General features: G+C 43.9%; 1 protein-coding gene and 1 pseudogene across 1 annotated transcript in view; one reads left to right on the top strand and one right to left on the bottom strand.

Annotated features, from left to right (window-relative positions):
- The first annotated feature begins 51 nt into the window (after positions 1 to 51).
- Positions 52 to 13799, top strand: part of PRUNE2 (prune homolog 2 with BCH domain) — a 213501-nt gene continuing 199753 nt past the window's right edge. Inside the window, exon 1 of the mRNA XM_054727662.1 lies at positions 52 to 209. Coding sequence (XP_054583637.1) covers positions 174 to 209 — 36 coding nt within the window. The 5' untranslated portion in view covers positions 52 to 173. The remainder of the gene's footprint in view (positions 210 to 13799) is intronic.
- Positions 6471 to 7243, bottom strand: LOC103286652 (40S ribosomal protein S4-like; annotated as a pseudogene).

Here is a 13799-nt window from a genome sequence, read left to right as displayed (position 1 = left end):
GGAACCTTGAGACGCGACCGCCCCGGGCGCAGCCACAGCCGCCTCCGAGCGGCAGGAGGGAGCAGAAGGTCGCTGCGCCACGGGAGGCCACTACGCGGAGACCCGCGCCTCTCCTCCGACTGAGATCTTCCTCCGCACCCCTCCGGGTACCTCTGGTCCAAACCTCACACGATATGGAAGAATTTTTGCAACGCGCCAAGTCTAAACTGGTAAGTTGAGGAAGCAAGGCATGTGTGCGCGTGTGTGCGTGTGCGTGTGTATGTGTTCTAATGGAGAGGAAAGGGCATTGCAGTAGAAGAGGAAGAAACAACTTTGCCACTTAGTTGTCAGGGTATGCGGGCTGTATCCTGGCAAGGCTCTCTGGAACTCTGGTGCTTTCAGCAAGCAGTCTGCCTCCCGAATCCTTCCCTGCGCCAGACAGAACGCCGACCTGGGGGTGGTCATAACCTAGCTCAAGTTGTGTGTCCAGTTTGGTTCCTTCAGCCTGAGGTTGGAGAGAGGCAGATCCAGCCAAATCTGCATTTTGCTCCCGAAGCCTAGAGGATGGAATGGGTGTGGTGCCCCTTGGGAAAAGGAGCCCAGCCTCTGCAGAAGCAATGGGTGTCAGTGTAAAAGAAAAGTAAGGATCTCTTAGAACCGGCTTTAGCTGGAGGTGGTGGCAAAGCGTAAGTGAGGAAGTCAGGGTGTCAACTAGGCAGGACATGTGCCAATACGCAGTTTATGCAAACATACCTCACACAGAGCTTGCTCCAGTGCAGGAGTTGGGGGTATTCTAATGTGAATCCTGTGTCTCTTGGATCCCTATTCAGATCTGTAATTTGGGACAGAGAGAGAAGGGGGCAGCCCCAACTGTTGCTGGCCGTGTGCATTTTGCCAGACTTGCTCTCCCGGGAGGAGACCGGCGTGTTGGTCGGCTGTGTTGAACTGTTTTACTGTACAAAGAGTGAACAAAAATTTCACTGTATGTTGACAGTTGTTACATTCTAGCCGTTTCCTAATTCCGAATTGTTTTGGCTCTCCATCATAGCATCAATAAACATAATGGAAATTTTTCTGTTTCTGCACTAAAAAAAAAAAAAAAGCCTCTGCCCATTTAGAAGCAATATCTTTAATGAACAGTGAAAGCACTTTTTATGGGCCTGGCATTGGAGGAAATGCATAATTTATGATACCTTTAACCTTTAAACCTTCATAGAAGCCAAAATATAAAGTCTGCATTAAGGTGATGTCTTAATCACAAGGCAGGATATTTGCAGGCTTATTCCTGTAACTCACCCTCCAACAACAGAGGGGGTGTGGAGGAAAGTGTGGTTTTTACAATGGCTTAACTGTAAGTATCTTTTAAAAGACCATTAAAGTTGATTAATGCTAATATAAGTACTTTGTTTTCCACCTTAAGCCTCATGGAGAATGGAACGTTTGCCGGAATTTCAGAATTGAGAAAATATGTGGTCATTTCTGTGTTTGTGGCTGACCCCCTTATGAGTTTCACATGAGCATTAGAAGGAAAATACTGATTGCAGAAACTCCCTTGCATTTCTGATATTATACATCGACCCTGAGTTCTTCACCTGATAATGAGTGAGAGATGGTCAAAAATGAAAGTCAATTTTGGCAGCTTATATATTTGTTTTTTGTGTGGATGAAAATGAATGGTTGATCAACAATAACTGCAGTTTTAGACCGCACCTGTACTCTGCTCGCCTTATGTTTATTTTAACAATAAACATTTAGATTGTGGGGTCTCATGTGAGCACGAGGTTTGTCTCATTTCTGAAGAGCAATTACTGGAATAAAAAGTGCCTATTTCAGAGTAATCAGTTTAGAGTCATGTGTAAGTTTATTTACCGAGTCCCTTCATTAGACGAGCAATTGCTCTACATCATTAAAAAAAAAAAAAAAAAAAAAAGACAGGAAAAAGAAGTGGTTGTTTGAAATACTGATCCCAGTCTACTGCTTTAGCCAGAAGAACAATTACTGCTAATTGTGTGTTTTTCTTGGAATAGAGTTCCTGTTAGAGATCACAGTTAGCACAGTTAGCCTTTCATATTCATCCACAGCAAAGGTGATTGGGTCACATTTTCTCTGACAAACTGTATTTTCTAGGTAAAAAAAAATTTTTTTACTTAATATGCAACATTCAGCTATTGTAGTAAATAACATTTGTTTTAGAGGGTGGATAGCCTTTGTTTAAGAGGGAAAAATTGAATAAATAATTATGGCAATTATTTGTGAGTTTATTCATAATAAAATAGTAGGCTTTTTTTTTCTTAATTGAGATATTTTGGGGAAGCATTTTAAGGAGAAGAAATTATGTTGGATTTCACTTAAGCTTTATTAGACCAGAATTAAATAGAATTTAGATGTTATATTTAAGCTGTTTTCCATCAGAAGCTAATACAGATTTATTTATATGATACCTAGACAAACTCTAATTGGCAGATTTTTTCTACCTACTTTATTTCTTTGTATTCTACAAGTATATGATATATATCTTTGAATGCTTTGAAATAGTCAATGTCCCTTCCAAACTCATAATATAACCTCATCATCATTGGAGCTAGCTAATTTCAATAGACCAAAGGAATTTAAAATTCCGAAATGGAATTGCTATTAGCCATAGATAAAACCTCCCATCATCAGACTTTGGAGAAATTGTTTGTGTGCCTTTAATTCCCAACTAGGAGCATTTATCATTTATCTGTCATTGTGAGGAGAGGAGAGGTTTCCCATTCTAGGCCAGGCCTTTGGGTTGAGCAGACATCTCTGAAGCAGAAGGATGCTTTTGAATTTTTATCAGGTAGTTTGGAGATGATTTCTGTTGAAATGGAGAGAGCACCCTCTGAATTCTATTTATCATTTCAGTCTGGTTTTGCAAGTCCTTAAACTGAGGCAGATGCGCTGACACAATCCCATCCTCCTTTCCCCTAAAATCTCCCCTTCCAATACCACCTGAGAATAGATGAAACTGATCAGAAATGGCAAAAGTAAACCCCAAGTGTGGCATCAGAGGCATCCCCCTCTCCTGTAGCTCAAATGCTTCTCTAGGGGGCCTGCCTTCTGCCTTGTTAGGACAGGCGTGGGTGCCAGGAGCTATTTCATAAAAAAGAAAAACCTGGGCTGACGGTGGAAGGCAGCAAGAGACTGGTTCCTGCTGGGCACAGTCTCCAGAAATGCCACCTTCTTGACAAAGAAGGAATTGACACAATTACCGTTAAAACAATCAAGACAGTAGAGTAAGCGGCATGAGAGCTAGACCCCAAGGCAGGAGAGCTGGTAATCAAAGGGTGAGGTTTGTTACTTTGGTTCACTATGCCAGGTGAGAACCCAGATGTTTCTGATCTGGACACTTCCTGCTAGCACTAGAAATGAAAGTGAAAACACATTTTCTTTCTCTCCTGCCACTGCCCACCTGGCTTTTCTTCCACTTGCCTATATTCTGAGCTGGAATAGGGAAGGAGATCAAATCCTGTCGTTCCAGGTCAGCTCTTAAGTTTCAGCCATGCTTTCCATTTTAGTTACACAAGTCTATGGTGGTGTCTTAGTCATTCTCTAGTGACCCTATTTCTATGGTAAGAGAAATTGAAGACAGGTAAGAATGAGAACTTCCTGCCCGAGGCTCTAATTGGGGAAATGTCTTCCAGTTTCGTGGTGGCCAGCTCAGAAAAATATTCAGGCCAAGACAAAATATTCAGGCCTCATGATGGCAGTAAACGGTCCAAGTCCCCATGAACGCTGGGAGGGGTGGGGGTGGGAGGAGGTAGATGGGGCTCTGGCTGGCAGAAAGCCATGGTCCCCACACTGAGTAGTTTGGCTGCCGAGCCTCTCCCACTGCCCAGACCCCACCAGCTGATGCAATTCAAGCAGCTGCTCAAGGCTATGGCGAGGTGGGAGGAGGGCCTCTGCAGCACACTGCCCTAAGTTGTAGGTCAAGCCAGCCTTGGGTGTGTGTGGCCAGAGTGTCAGCTGCTACCGGAAGGATACAGGGCATATTAATGCCTTAGGAATGCTGATTTCAAAGACGGGGTGGGGACAGGGCTACCACTACCGTCTGGGGAATGCATCTGCCACTTCAGCAAGTGACAGCTGCAGGCGGAGGGCTCATATCTGCAGTGGGTGTTGGTCAATAGGTGGACTTCTTCAGAAGAAAAGTTCTGGGTGACCTACCTGCCAACTGATACTCTGTGGTATGTGGTCTAGAGACAAGAAAGCACACTCAAAACTCTACATGAACAACCACATTAGAGTTTATAGAGGGGCTGGGATTTTAAAAAAAAAAAGAAAGAAAAACACTGCAGCATGCCCACAGACTAATCATCTTGACTGGAAATTGGAGGAACATTTTCTTCCTGATTTCCTTTATGGGAAGAAGGTGGTGCGTGTCAATAAAAAACGTCTTTAAAGGGAAAGTGCCATACCTTTCAAAGAGCCGCTGTGGGAAGGATTGGCAATGGTGAGATGCTGGCAGAGCAGTTTCCTTTGGCGAGCTGAGCTCATTCTGATCACCGTCCACGGATCAGCTTCTGCCCATCATGAGTGAGAGCTGGTGCATTTGAGACCGTGCCTCTTGCCAGAGCATCCTGAGCAGGAAACTCAGGAACCCAAGCTCTTCTGTGATTGTGGAGCCACCGCTCAGGGCCTGATGAGAAAAGAGCCCTTGGCTGCTGTAGTCCAGGAGTCAGCTCCATTTCTCACTGCCGGGTTTTCAGCTCCATTTCTCACTGCCGGGCTTTTCAGGGCCTGCAGAGGAGACCCAGGCTTTTCCCTTGTGAATCTCAGAGTGGATTGGTCTGCCTCGAAGGTGAAGAATTGGTCGCTCCCATTCAGACAGCACCTAGGGTCTTGAAGGATGTGATCAGGTGAGTGAGGACACCCTTTAATCCGTGATTTGGGCAATATTTTATGTTGACTAGGTAAAAAGAAACAGCGTTGGTCCCAGAAACCTGTTTGTTTCTATGAAGCCTTTATTTGGGCAGGTAGTAACATCATTTTGGGTTTGGTGTACCTCTCTGGGGAGCTCTTGTAAGCAATGGTGCCTTGGTGATGAAGGCTTCACTCTTTCCTTACATCCAGGCCTCCTTAGAGTGTTAGCTGAGCAAAAAAAATAAAAAATAAAAAAAAAATGGTGAGGGAGGAATACCTGGGTCTGGAAGGAGGTTTCAAAAGAGGAAAGAACATCCGGGGACTGGAGAGGTAAAGTGCATGGTGTTGCCTTGGTTGTTGATTCTTTTCGAACCCTGGGGCTTATGTGGAGTTTGGAGTCTTTGAAAAGAACCTGGGAGGGGCAGGGCTGATATATTCACATGGACTTCGAATGATGGGCACCCTCTCAGTCTGTGCAGAACACAACCTACAATCAGACCAGGCTGCCTTGCCATGGGTCCCGCAGCAGCCTACTCAAAACCTCCGGCAAAGTCCCAGATCCACTTCTGTCTGAGCCCCGGGGCTTTTGTTTCCAGGGAGAGTTAATCTCTCATCTTAAGAACTCTTGGGAGGTTAACTGAGCCCTAGATTGCCCAGGAAAATCAGACCCATGAAGGTTTGGTTTGAAAAACGAAGCTCATAAAAAAGCCTTGAGTTTTTAATACGAAAAATGGAATAATGGTGCCTACTTTGTGGGGCTTGTTGTAAAGCCAAAATACCTACAGCCCATAGCACAGAACCTGGAACGATGGTTGCTCTTCCCCATTTACCCTCACGTTGGTCCTTTTCTTCAATTCCTTATCTCAGCGAATAACGTTATTATTCATCCAGTTTCAACAACTTGCAATTTCCTTCGCCTCTATCCTTCCAAGCAAGGCCAGCTAACCGGTTGGTCTCCTGCAAACCTCTCTCCCACTGCTATGAGGTATAATATATCACCGGGAAAGCATCTTTCACACCTCTCCCACCCCTCCCTTAAAACCTCAGTCACTTCCCATTGCTCTTAGGAGAACCAACAGACAGCACTCTTAATTTGACCCTGGGCTCTGGCCCAGTCTGCTGTCCAGTTTCTGCTGGCTGCTTCTCCTGCTCCCCACCATACCCCCTGGCTTAAATAACTCCTACCTCTTCTTCAGATCAGGTGAAGAAGAAGGGATGACTTTGATGAACGATCCCTCCCTCCCCCACTTCCCCACTTCATGTGTATAAGTCAGGTGTTTTATTGTTTGCTTGTTTGTTTTGTAATGCTTTTAGCTCACTTATCTCAGCTTGTCATTATATCTTTATTGGGCATGTTTATTTGATTGAAGAGAGTATAGACCACGACATGGTATCTCCAGGGCCTGGTACAGTGCCTGAAGCTCACTAAGTAGTGTTGTGTGTGTGTGTGTGTGTGTGTGTGTGTGTGTGTGTGTGAGTGTGTGTGTGTGTGTGTGTGTGTGAGTGTGTGTGTGTGTGTGTGTGTTTTGCAAGGGAGACAGTGAATCATGCCATATTATCATTAATTAAGTACAAAGACCTTCCAATACTGGTACCTAGAGATCATTTCACTTCCTGCTCTGTTTGACAGTCTCTCTCCTCAGCAATGAGGTCATACCTTTTCCTCAGGAAAGAGAAATACCTGGTTTATTGCCTTTCCATTAACAAAACTGTTGTTGGGCTGAGGGGCAGAGCTGTCGCTGTTGGCATCTTTTATCTGAACCACATCAAAGGAACCAGGATGTCCCTTTCTGTTGCTGATCACACCAATTCTTCCCAAGTTAGCACCTCCCATTATCATACACATGTTAACAGTATCTAAGCCTTTGAAATCGGTAATCTTGCCAGTCAGTTTCAAATCAATCTGAATGGTGCCCTTCACTTGGATGAAGGGATCTGGGTAGTGGACAGTGTGAACGTCCTGAGTCACCAGATGAGGGATTTATTTTGTGTCTACAAAGATCTTTCTTACTTTGCACAACTTGCACTTGGCCTCCTCAGGTGTGATACGATAAACAACAAAGCCACCCTTGGTGCCATAGATCAGAGGGAAATGCTCTGTGGTCTTGTCAATGCTGATGACCGTCCATAAAACCACCAGGCTAGGCTGTATCAGTTCAGACCTCAATCTTAATGAATGGCTTCATGCAGATCTTCTTACCTTCACTGCCCGTCAGGGCAGATTTAAGTCAGTACCTTAGAAAAAGATGCAGGGCAAATATTCTCTCAGCTTGTGGGGATCAGTTGATGGATGAGGAACAAACACACCCATCAGTTTATCCAGCATCCAGAGCTTTGCAGTTGCTATATGCTTCAGATGCTTCTTGGGACCAGGAGCCATGACTGTGCTAAGCACAAAAAGAGCAAAGTGTTTTCAGACTGAATGAAGCCATAAGGCAAAAGTCTTACACAAAGTGGGACTCATGGTAGTGGCTCGAGAAAAACGAGTAAGTGGATGAACAGACTCTTAGAGGTCTGAATCTGAAGAAGGGCTGCTGACAGTATGAAGGACCCAGGTTGGTTGATTGGAAGGTGGTGAGAAACATTTAGATCACTTTGCACAGAGTAGGCACTTCATACTAAATGTTACTGCAAAATAACAAGGCTAGCCCTGGCTGGGTGGCTTAATAGGTTTTAGTTGGTTGGAGTATCGTCCCCGATACCAAAAGGTTGCAGGTTCCACCCCTGGTTCAGGCACATACAGGATACAATCTCTCTCTCTCTCTCTCTCTCTCTCTCTCTCTCTCTCTCTCTCTCTCTCTCTTTTTTAAAAAAAATCAATAAAAACATACCCTCATGTGAGGATTAAAAAAAAAAAAGAAAAACAAAATAACAAGGCTAGCTTTTATGCAAGGCTGAATGGAATGCATATGGTCTTGAATATATTTTGGCAACAGGACTTGTTTAGTTTAGGGTGTATCTACTCACATTTCAGAATTAGCTTTTTAGCAATTAATATATTATGCAGATACATCAAAACAAGTGGCTGAAAGTTAAATCAAAATCATATCTGTGTTATCATCCTTTATGATTGGTGACTTCCCTGGGAGCAGTAAGAACCACACATTTCTATGCCTGAGCCCCCAACCTGGTAACCTGAAGCAGCCTGTAATAAAAGTTGCCAGCCCTGATAGGAAGGTTTAGGAAGGATCTCAGAGAGCACTTTTGGATTTGGAGGAACCTTAAAGATCCTCACTTCTTTCCCTTAAATGCCATGTGGACTCATGGTGTGGACTCTGGAGGCCAGATGTCTGATTTCAAAGCCTGACGTTGCCATTTTTACTTACTCATCAGGCAACTTCACCCTTTTCTGAGCCTCGGTTCCCTCATCTGTGACATGAGAACAATAATAGCACTCCCTTCCCAGGGCTGTTGCAGGATGCGTGTACCAAGATGAGAATGTGTTCTTCACCCACAATAATCAAAGCATGATGGGAGCCTCTGATGACAAGAGAGCCAGAAAGCCCTGGTTAGAAACAGAGGCTATTCTTAGCTCCCTTTGCTTCGACTAAAATTTGTGGACTACCTATACGAGGTACATCTTTGTACATTGATACATTGATTTGAAAACTCAGTGCCCACCATGGTCTTGTGAGGTAGCCATTATTCTCCTTTTGCAGGCTCAGTGAGGTTGGCCCAAGGTTCCACGGCCACTAAAGAGCAGAGGCTTTGTTCCCAAATCACCTGATTCCAGTTCCAGGACCCTTCCCCTCATCTGTAAGTACCTCTTCCCACCAGATGTCCTGGAACATTTCATTCTTTTTAAATGAAAAGTAAACAATTTGACACATTAATAGGAGGGTTGAGAGGTAAGTTCACTTGACCCAAGAGAGGTTCATTTCTCTGTGTTGACTGTTTTATATAAAAAACCCTCAGATAACTGAGTAATCAATCAAGGTTGTGAGCACAACTTTTGGTTTTGCAGATTTCTTCATTGTTGCCACTCTCTTTTTGGAGACTGGAAGGATTACTTTGAATGGTTGATTGTAAGGTGGGTGAGCTCACCCCAGGTGACACAGCTAGTAAGGAGAAGGCTGGCATTGGGGCTCAGCTCTCAGCTGTGCGGACAAGTCCTCCAGCTGAGTAATGTCCCAGAAAACTGCTGGTTATACTTAAGATGCATGTAGGAGCACAGAAAAGGGGGAGAAAGGAAAGCGGAGAGAAGGTGGAAGGGAAGGGAAATAGGAGAAAAGAGAAGAATAAAATAATTCAGGGAGAAAGCAAGTTTGAAAAGTGGTGAGAGAGAGAAGAAAATCCTTCCAAATCCAGGCTAGAATGAGTTGCAAGAGGCACAGTTCATGTGCCTGGAGTTCACTAATTGGGCAACATCAGCCAACCTAAAATCTCCTGAAAACGGGAATTATGCAAAGGCAGCTTTCCTTCAGACAACTAGTGAAACATACCTTTATACTTAGTTCTTTCCTCACAGGAAAATGTCCAAAGTCCATTTCTGAGCCCCTTCATGAGGTTATACCTGTAAGTCATTTAGAAAATGCTAGGAACCCAGCAAAGGCCCGGGGAATGTTAGCTGTCAAAGTCATCGTCATTTAGTAACTTGCGCTTTGACAAGCTTGGTTTTCTCAGCTGGGGGGTGATGGAAGGAGAGGCTGCCAAAGGCTGTAATTGCTAACTTACAATGGAGGAATTACACAAACAAAACCAAAATCAAACAGAATCTTTAGGAAGCAGACCCAGGCCCTCCATTAGTACCATTTCATCTGGTGTGGGGTAAATAGTGCTAAATATCTGCACAGCTTCTGGGGACCATAATATCAGTGAGGTCAAGTCCATCACTGGTGTTCACAGTAATGACCCTGAATCATCACGGAAGAAAGATCATTTAAGCTCCGTGTCCCATTTAAGGAGAAAAGTGGGGTACTCAAGCAATTTCAGAAAAATTTCCAACTTAGCTAATTAAAATAGAAAAGAAATTGTCACATGGAGGGTAAGCTGTGGTTTTCTGGAAAAGTCCCTTGCATAGGAGACCTCCTTCTTGAGTGAAGCCAGCTAAGTGAAATGTCATGGTTTATAACAGGTGAGTCAGGAGTCAGGACGGACAGTGATGGGGCTGAAGTTGTAAGCCTGATCGGGGAGGTATAGGTAGGCCTGAGGCAGGTACAGGACATGAGAAACCCTACTCCCCACCCCATTCCAAGTTCACGGCTAAACCTGGCTCTGGACTCCACAGCAAAGCTGCAGGAGTGACCAGGGGCCTGTAAAATAAGGTCCCTAAGAGCAGCCTGAGAGGGCTGATGGGCTTTCACTTATTTGAAAGTTTTTTATGGAAGCGTTCCCATTCATAAGAACCATTTCCTTCCTTCAGGTGAAAAAAACAGGACTTTTGGGGTGAGTGCTTTTTTTCTTTTCTTTATAAGAAAGGTCCAGTTATTTTGCTGTAAAACTTTAACAATTGATTAAAGGGTACAAAAGAGATATGTGCATGCCTGCCTTTTGCTCTCCAAAATGGAAAAGAAGGAGGAGCTGAGGCAGAGGTGTATCCTGCATGTAGAAACAGCCTTACAGTCTTCAAACACACATTCTCTAGCAAGTGGTCAGCGGTGCTGGCCAGACAGCACCTGGCTCTGGGAAGACAGAAGTGTCACAGCAGGTGGGCAGATCAGCTGCTGCCAGCCATGGGTAAATCTGAGAGGACACATGCCCAGCTGCTCCCCTGGGAGACAGTGTCCCAGGGCCCCTCTCCAGGGAGGCAAGGGGGCTGGTCTCTCTGTACCCGCCCATCCCCCATTCTTTGCTTCCCCCCCCACCCCCACCCTTCCTCCCCGCCCTGAGCAGCCCGGTTTGCTTTGCAGGCAGCATTCCCTGGCTGAGCTACCAGGGAGTATTCTTTCACCCTTTGGCGGCTACAATATAAACAGACTCCCAGAGCCACGGCCTGTTGGAGGGCTGGATTCTTTCAGGGCAAGGTGAGCAGTATTTCAACTAATTCTTGTGGATTATACAAGCCTACCCTTTGATTCAGGTTTTGTTTTATGTTTTGAGTGTTTATCAAGATCATTGGGAGAAATTTTTGTTTGTTTGATTTTAGGTTTTGGACAAACGGAAAGGCTGGTCTTAGGAAATGTATAAAGGTCACAGAAAAGGTGACTAAGAGGGAGAATTTTATCCTCTAGCTGCATATTTCCTCTATTTGTTCATTGTGCATTTGCTTTGTAAGACCCGTGCGTGAATCAAAGTGATTTCAGTGGCTCCGTAACTATGTCCTGGTCCCCTGGCCGATACCCTTGGCCTGTGGCCTGAAGTGCCATCATCCTTGGCTCCAGTCTCCAGAAAAACTGACATAAACTCATGGAGGTGGATGCAGATCAAAATGCCACTCCAGAATTGGCTTTTAAAATACTTTGAAAAATTCATTAGCTCTCCAAAGCATTAGGACAGTCTGAGCCTTATGGAGGAAAAAAAATGTGTTTCTCACTCCTGTGGCACTATTTCATGCCCAAATAGCCTGCTGACCAAGCATGACATCGCTGTAGAAACCAGTTCACACTCAGAGAGTGTCATGAGCTAGCATTTCCATGGTCTGCTTTGAAGAATATCACAAACACTGAGCCGGACTGGTTACTGCTGGCTCCTGAGTTGGATGTTGGCCATCGGCGAGATTTGTATCTGGCCACCCTGATCACTCCGTCACACTGGACTCGCGCTGACCTCTCACTTCAGAGAGCGGTGTGGACAACAGGCAGCATATAACATTCTGTAGCTTTAGTCTTTTATTAGTGATTTCTTGCTGTGAAACTGTTAGTTATCGTAATCACAGACCTAACATGGAAACTATTGTGGAAGGATGAATCTTCAACTGAAACAGATGGCTTCAGAGTTTGTGCATTTCCACCTCCTGGTATTATGTTTTAGGCTTCATTTATTTATAATATAATAAATAAACATTAAAGCAAATTTGGGAAATAAAGGAAGGCTGAAAAATGAACTGTGGATAATAGAAAAAATAAAAATTACCCACTTTCATTGAAGCATGACTCTTGACAATATTTCTTAGTCTTTCTTTCCTGTGCATAGGATTTAAATAGGACATTTATATATTTTGATATCTTGATTTTTATTGTACTTGACATTGTTTATTAAGTATTTCTTTGTCATTACATAGTATTCCAAATTAACATCTTAAATAATTAAAAAAAAAAGACATACATGTTGATTATCCCTCCTTTTTGATATTGTTAATTGCATTAAAAAGTTGTTTGTTTGTTTTTTGTCTTTTTTTTAATTTCTTATTTATTTTTATTTTTTTTAAGTATTTTAAATTTCTTTATTGATTAAGGTGTCACATATTTGTCCTCATCCCCCCATTCCCATCCCACACCCCTCCCCACGGATGCCCCAACCCCCTGTTGAACTTAACCATTGGATAGGCTTATATGCATGCACACAAGTCCTTTGGTTGATCTCTCCCCCCTCCCCCCAACCTCCCCTATCCTCCCTCTGAGGCCCGATAGTCCGATCGATGCCTCCTTGTTTCTGGTTCTGTTCTTGTTCCTCAGTCTATGTTCTTCATCATTTCCCCTAGCTGAGCGAGATCATATGTCACTAGATATATACTTATAAGAACTGAATGTGAGACGAGCAATAATAGTTATGCTGACAGGCAAATGAATCAGTCTGTAGTGAGTTTCTTTCTGGACCAACAGTTCTTTTGAGACCCAATTTCAATGTCCACCAGTTCCTTATGTGTACATGTCAGCACTGACCCCTCAGCTCTGGATGGTGGACAAATGTGCATTAAAAAGTTTTTGTGCCTAAAACATTTTATCCTGTTTAAGATTGTGTCCTTAAAATAGCTTTTCAAATATGTAACTATTGAAGCAAAAGATATAAACATTCTTAAGTTTTTTGATAAATCTTTCCAACTGGATGAAATCCACCAAATTTCAAGACTCAGAGAGGTTAACTTGTCCCACAGAACACTGTGACAGAGCCACGCATAATTTTCAGGTCTCTTGGCACCTCGATCTGTGCTCCTGACAAACTGGCGAGGCTGCACAGAATAGTGGGGAGCGTGCTATGCTAATTTTTAAAATATGGACCTGAGCAAATAACCCGAAGCTGCCTTGCTGCTAAATTAAGGCGATCATAATACAGTCTGGGCTACGCCAAGTACAGCTGTTCTTTGAGATCAATGAGGTAGAATCTGACTCGACAGGCCACTTCCTCTTTTTCCCCCACTTCCGCTCTCAATTATTTCAAAAGGATTGAGCCTTATGGAGCAGTCAAGCCAGTTGCTGTTGTACTTGGTGTGGTAATTCAAGTGCCATGGTATTGCACTTCATAACTGCTCCCACCTATGCAGTCTCATTTGATCAACCTTGGATAAGGACATGTTTTATATTTACATCACAGATGAGAGAACAAGGTCAGTGAGGGGACATGCAGCCTCGCCCAAGAACACACAGCTAGTAAATGGCAAAGTGGCTGTAGAATGTCTTCTGGGTCCCAAGCCCTTTATGCCAATAGGATCTGTAAGAACAAAAATTGGCCCCCACTTTCAAAGGGTAGTTTGAAAGTTTCATTGAGATTTTGGTTGATTTGGATTCATCTTCATAAAAGAAAACGGCCAAGTAAAAATACAGGGCACTTTTCCAAGAGGAAAATATCCAATGATGAAACAAATTCATACTGTAGCTGTGTTACAGGAAAGCAAGTCCATGGAGCTTTGGAGTTTTGTGTGATGAGCTCGAACAGTTTGCAAGCGTGAGATGTTTGGTGGGAACATGCTGAGCTCCACAGGTGCTGGGGACCAAGTGTCACCTGTGATAGGAAGAGGCTCCTGAGAGGCAGGTCTCTGGAGGGCCTGTGGGCTTCATCCCGCACACCTGTAATGGGGGAACAGGTGATGGGATGTCACTTATGTTGACTTCAGTTGAGAG

The sequence above is a fragment of the Eptesicus fuscus genome, chromosome 15 (assembly GCF_027574615.1).
Source record: "Eptesicus fuscus isolate TK198812 chromosome 15, DD_ASM_mEF_20220401, whole genome shotgun sequence".
In the NCBI taxonomy this organism is placed as follows: domain Eukaryota; kingdom Metazoa; phylum Chordata; class Mammalia; order Chiroptera; family Vespertilionidae; genus Eptesicus; species Eptesicus fuscus.
This window is presented reverse-complemented; position numbering and strand designations above follow the sequence as displayed.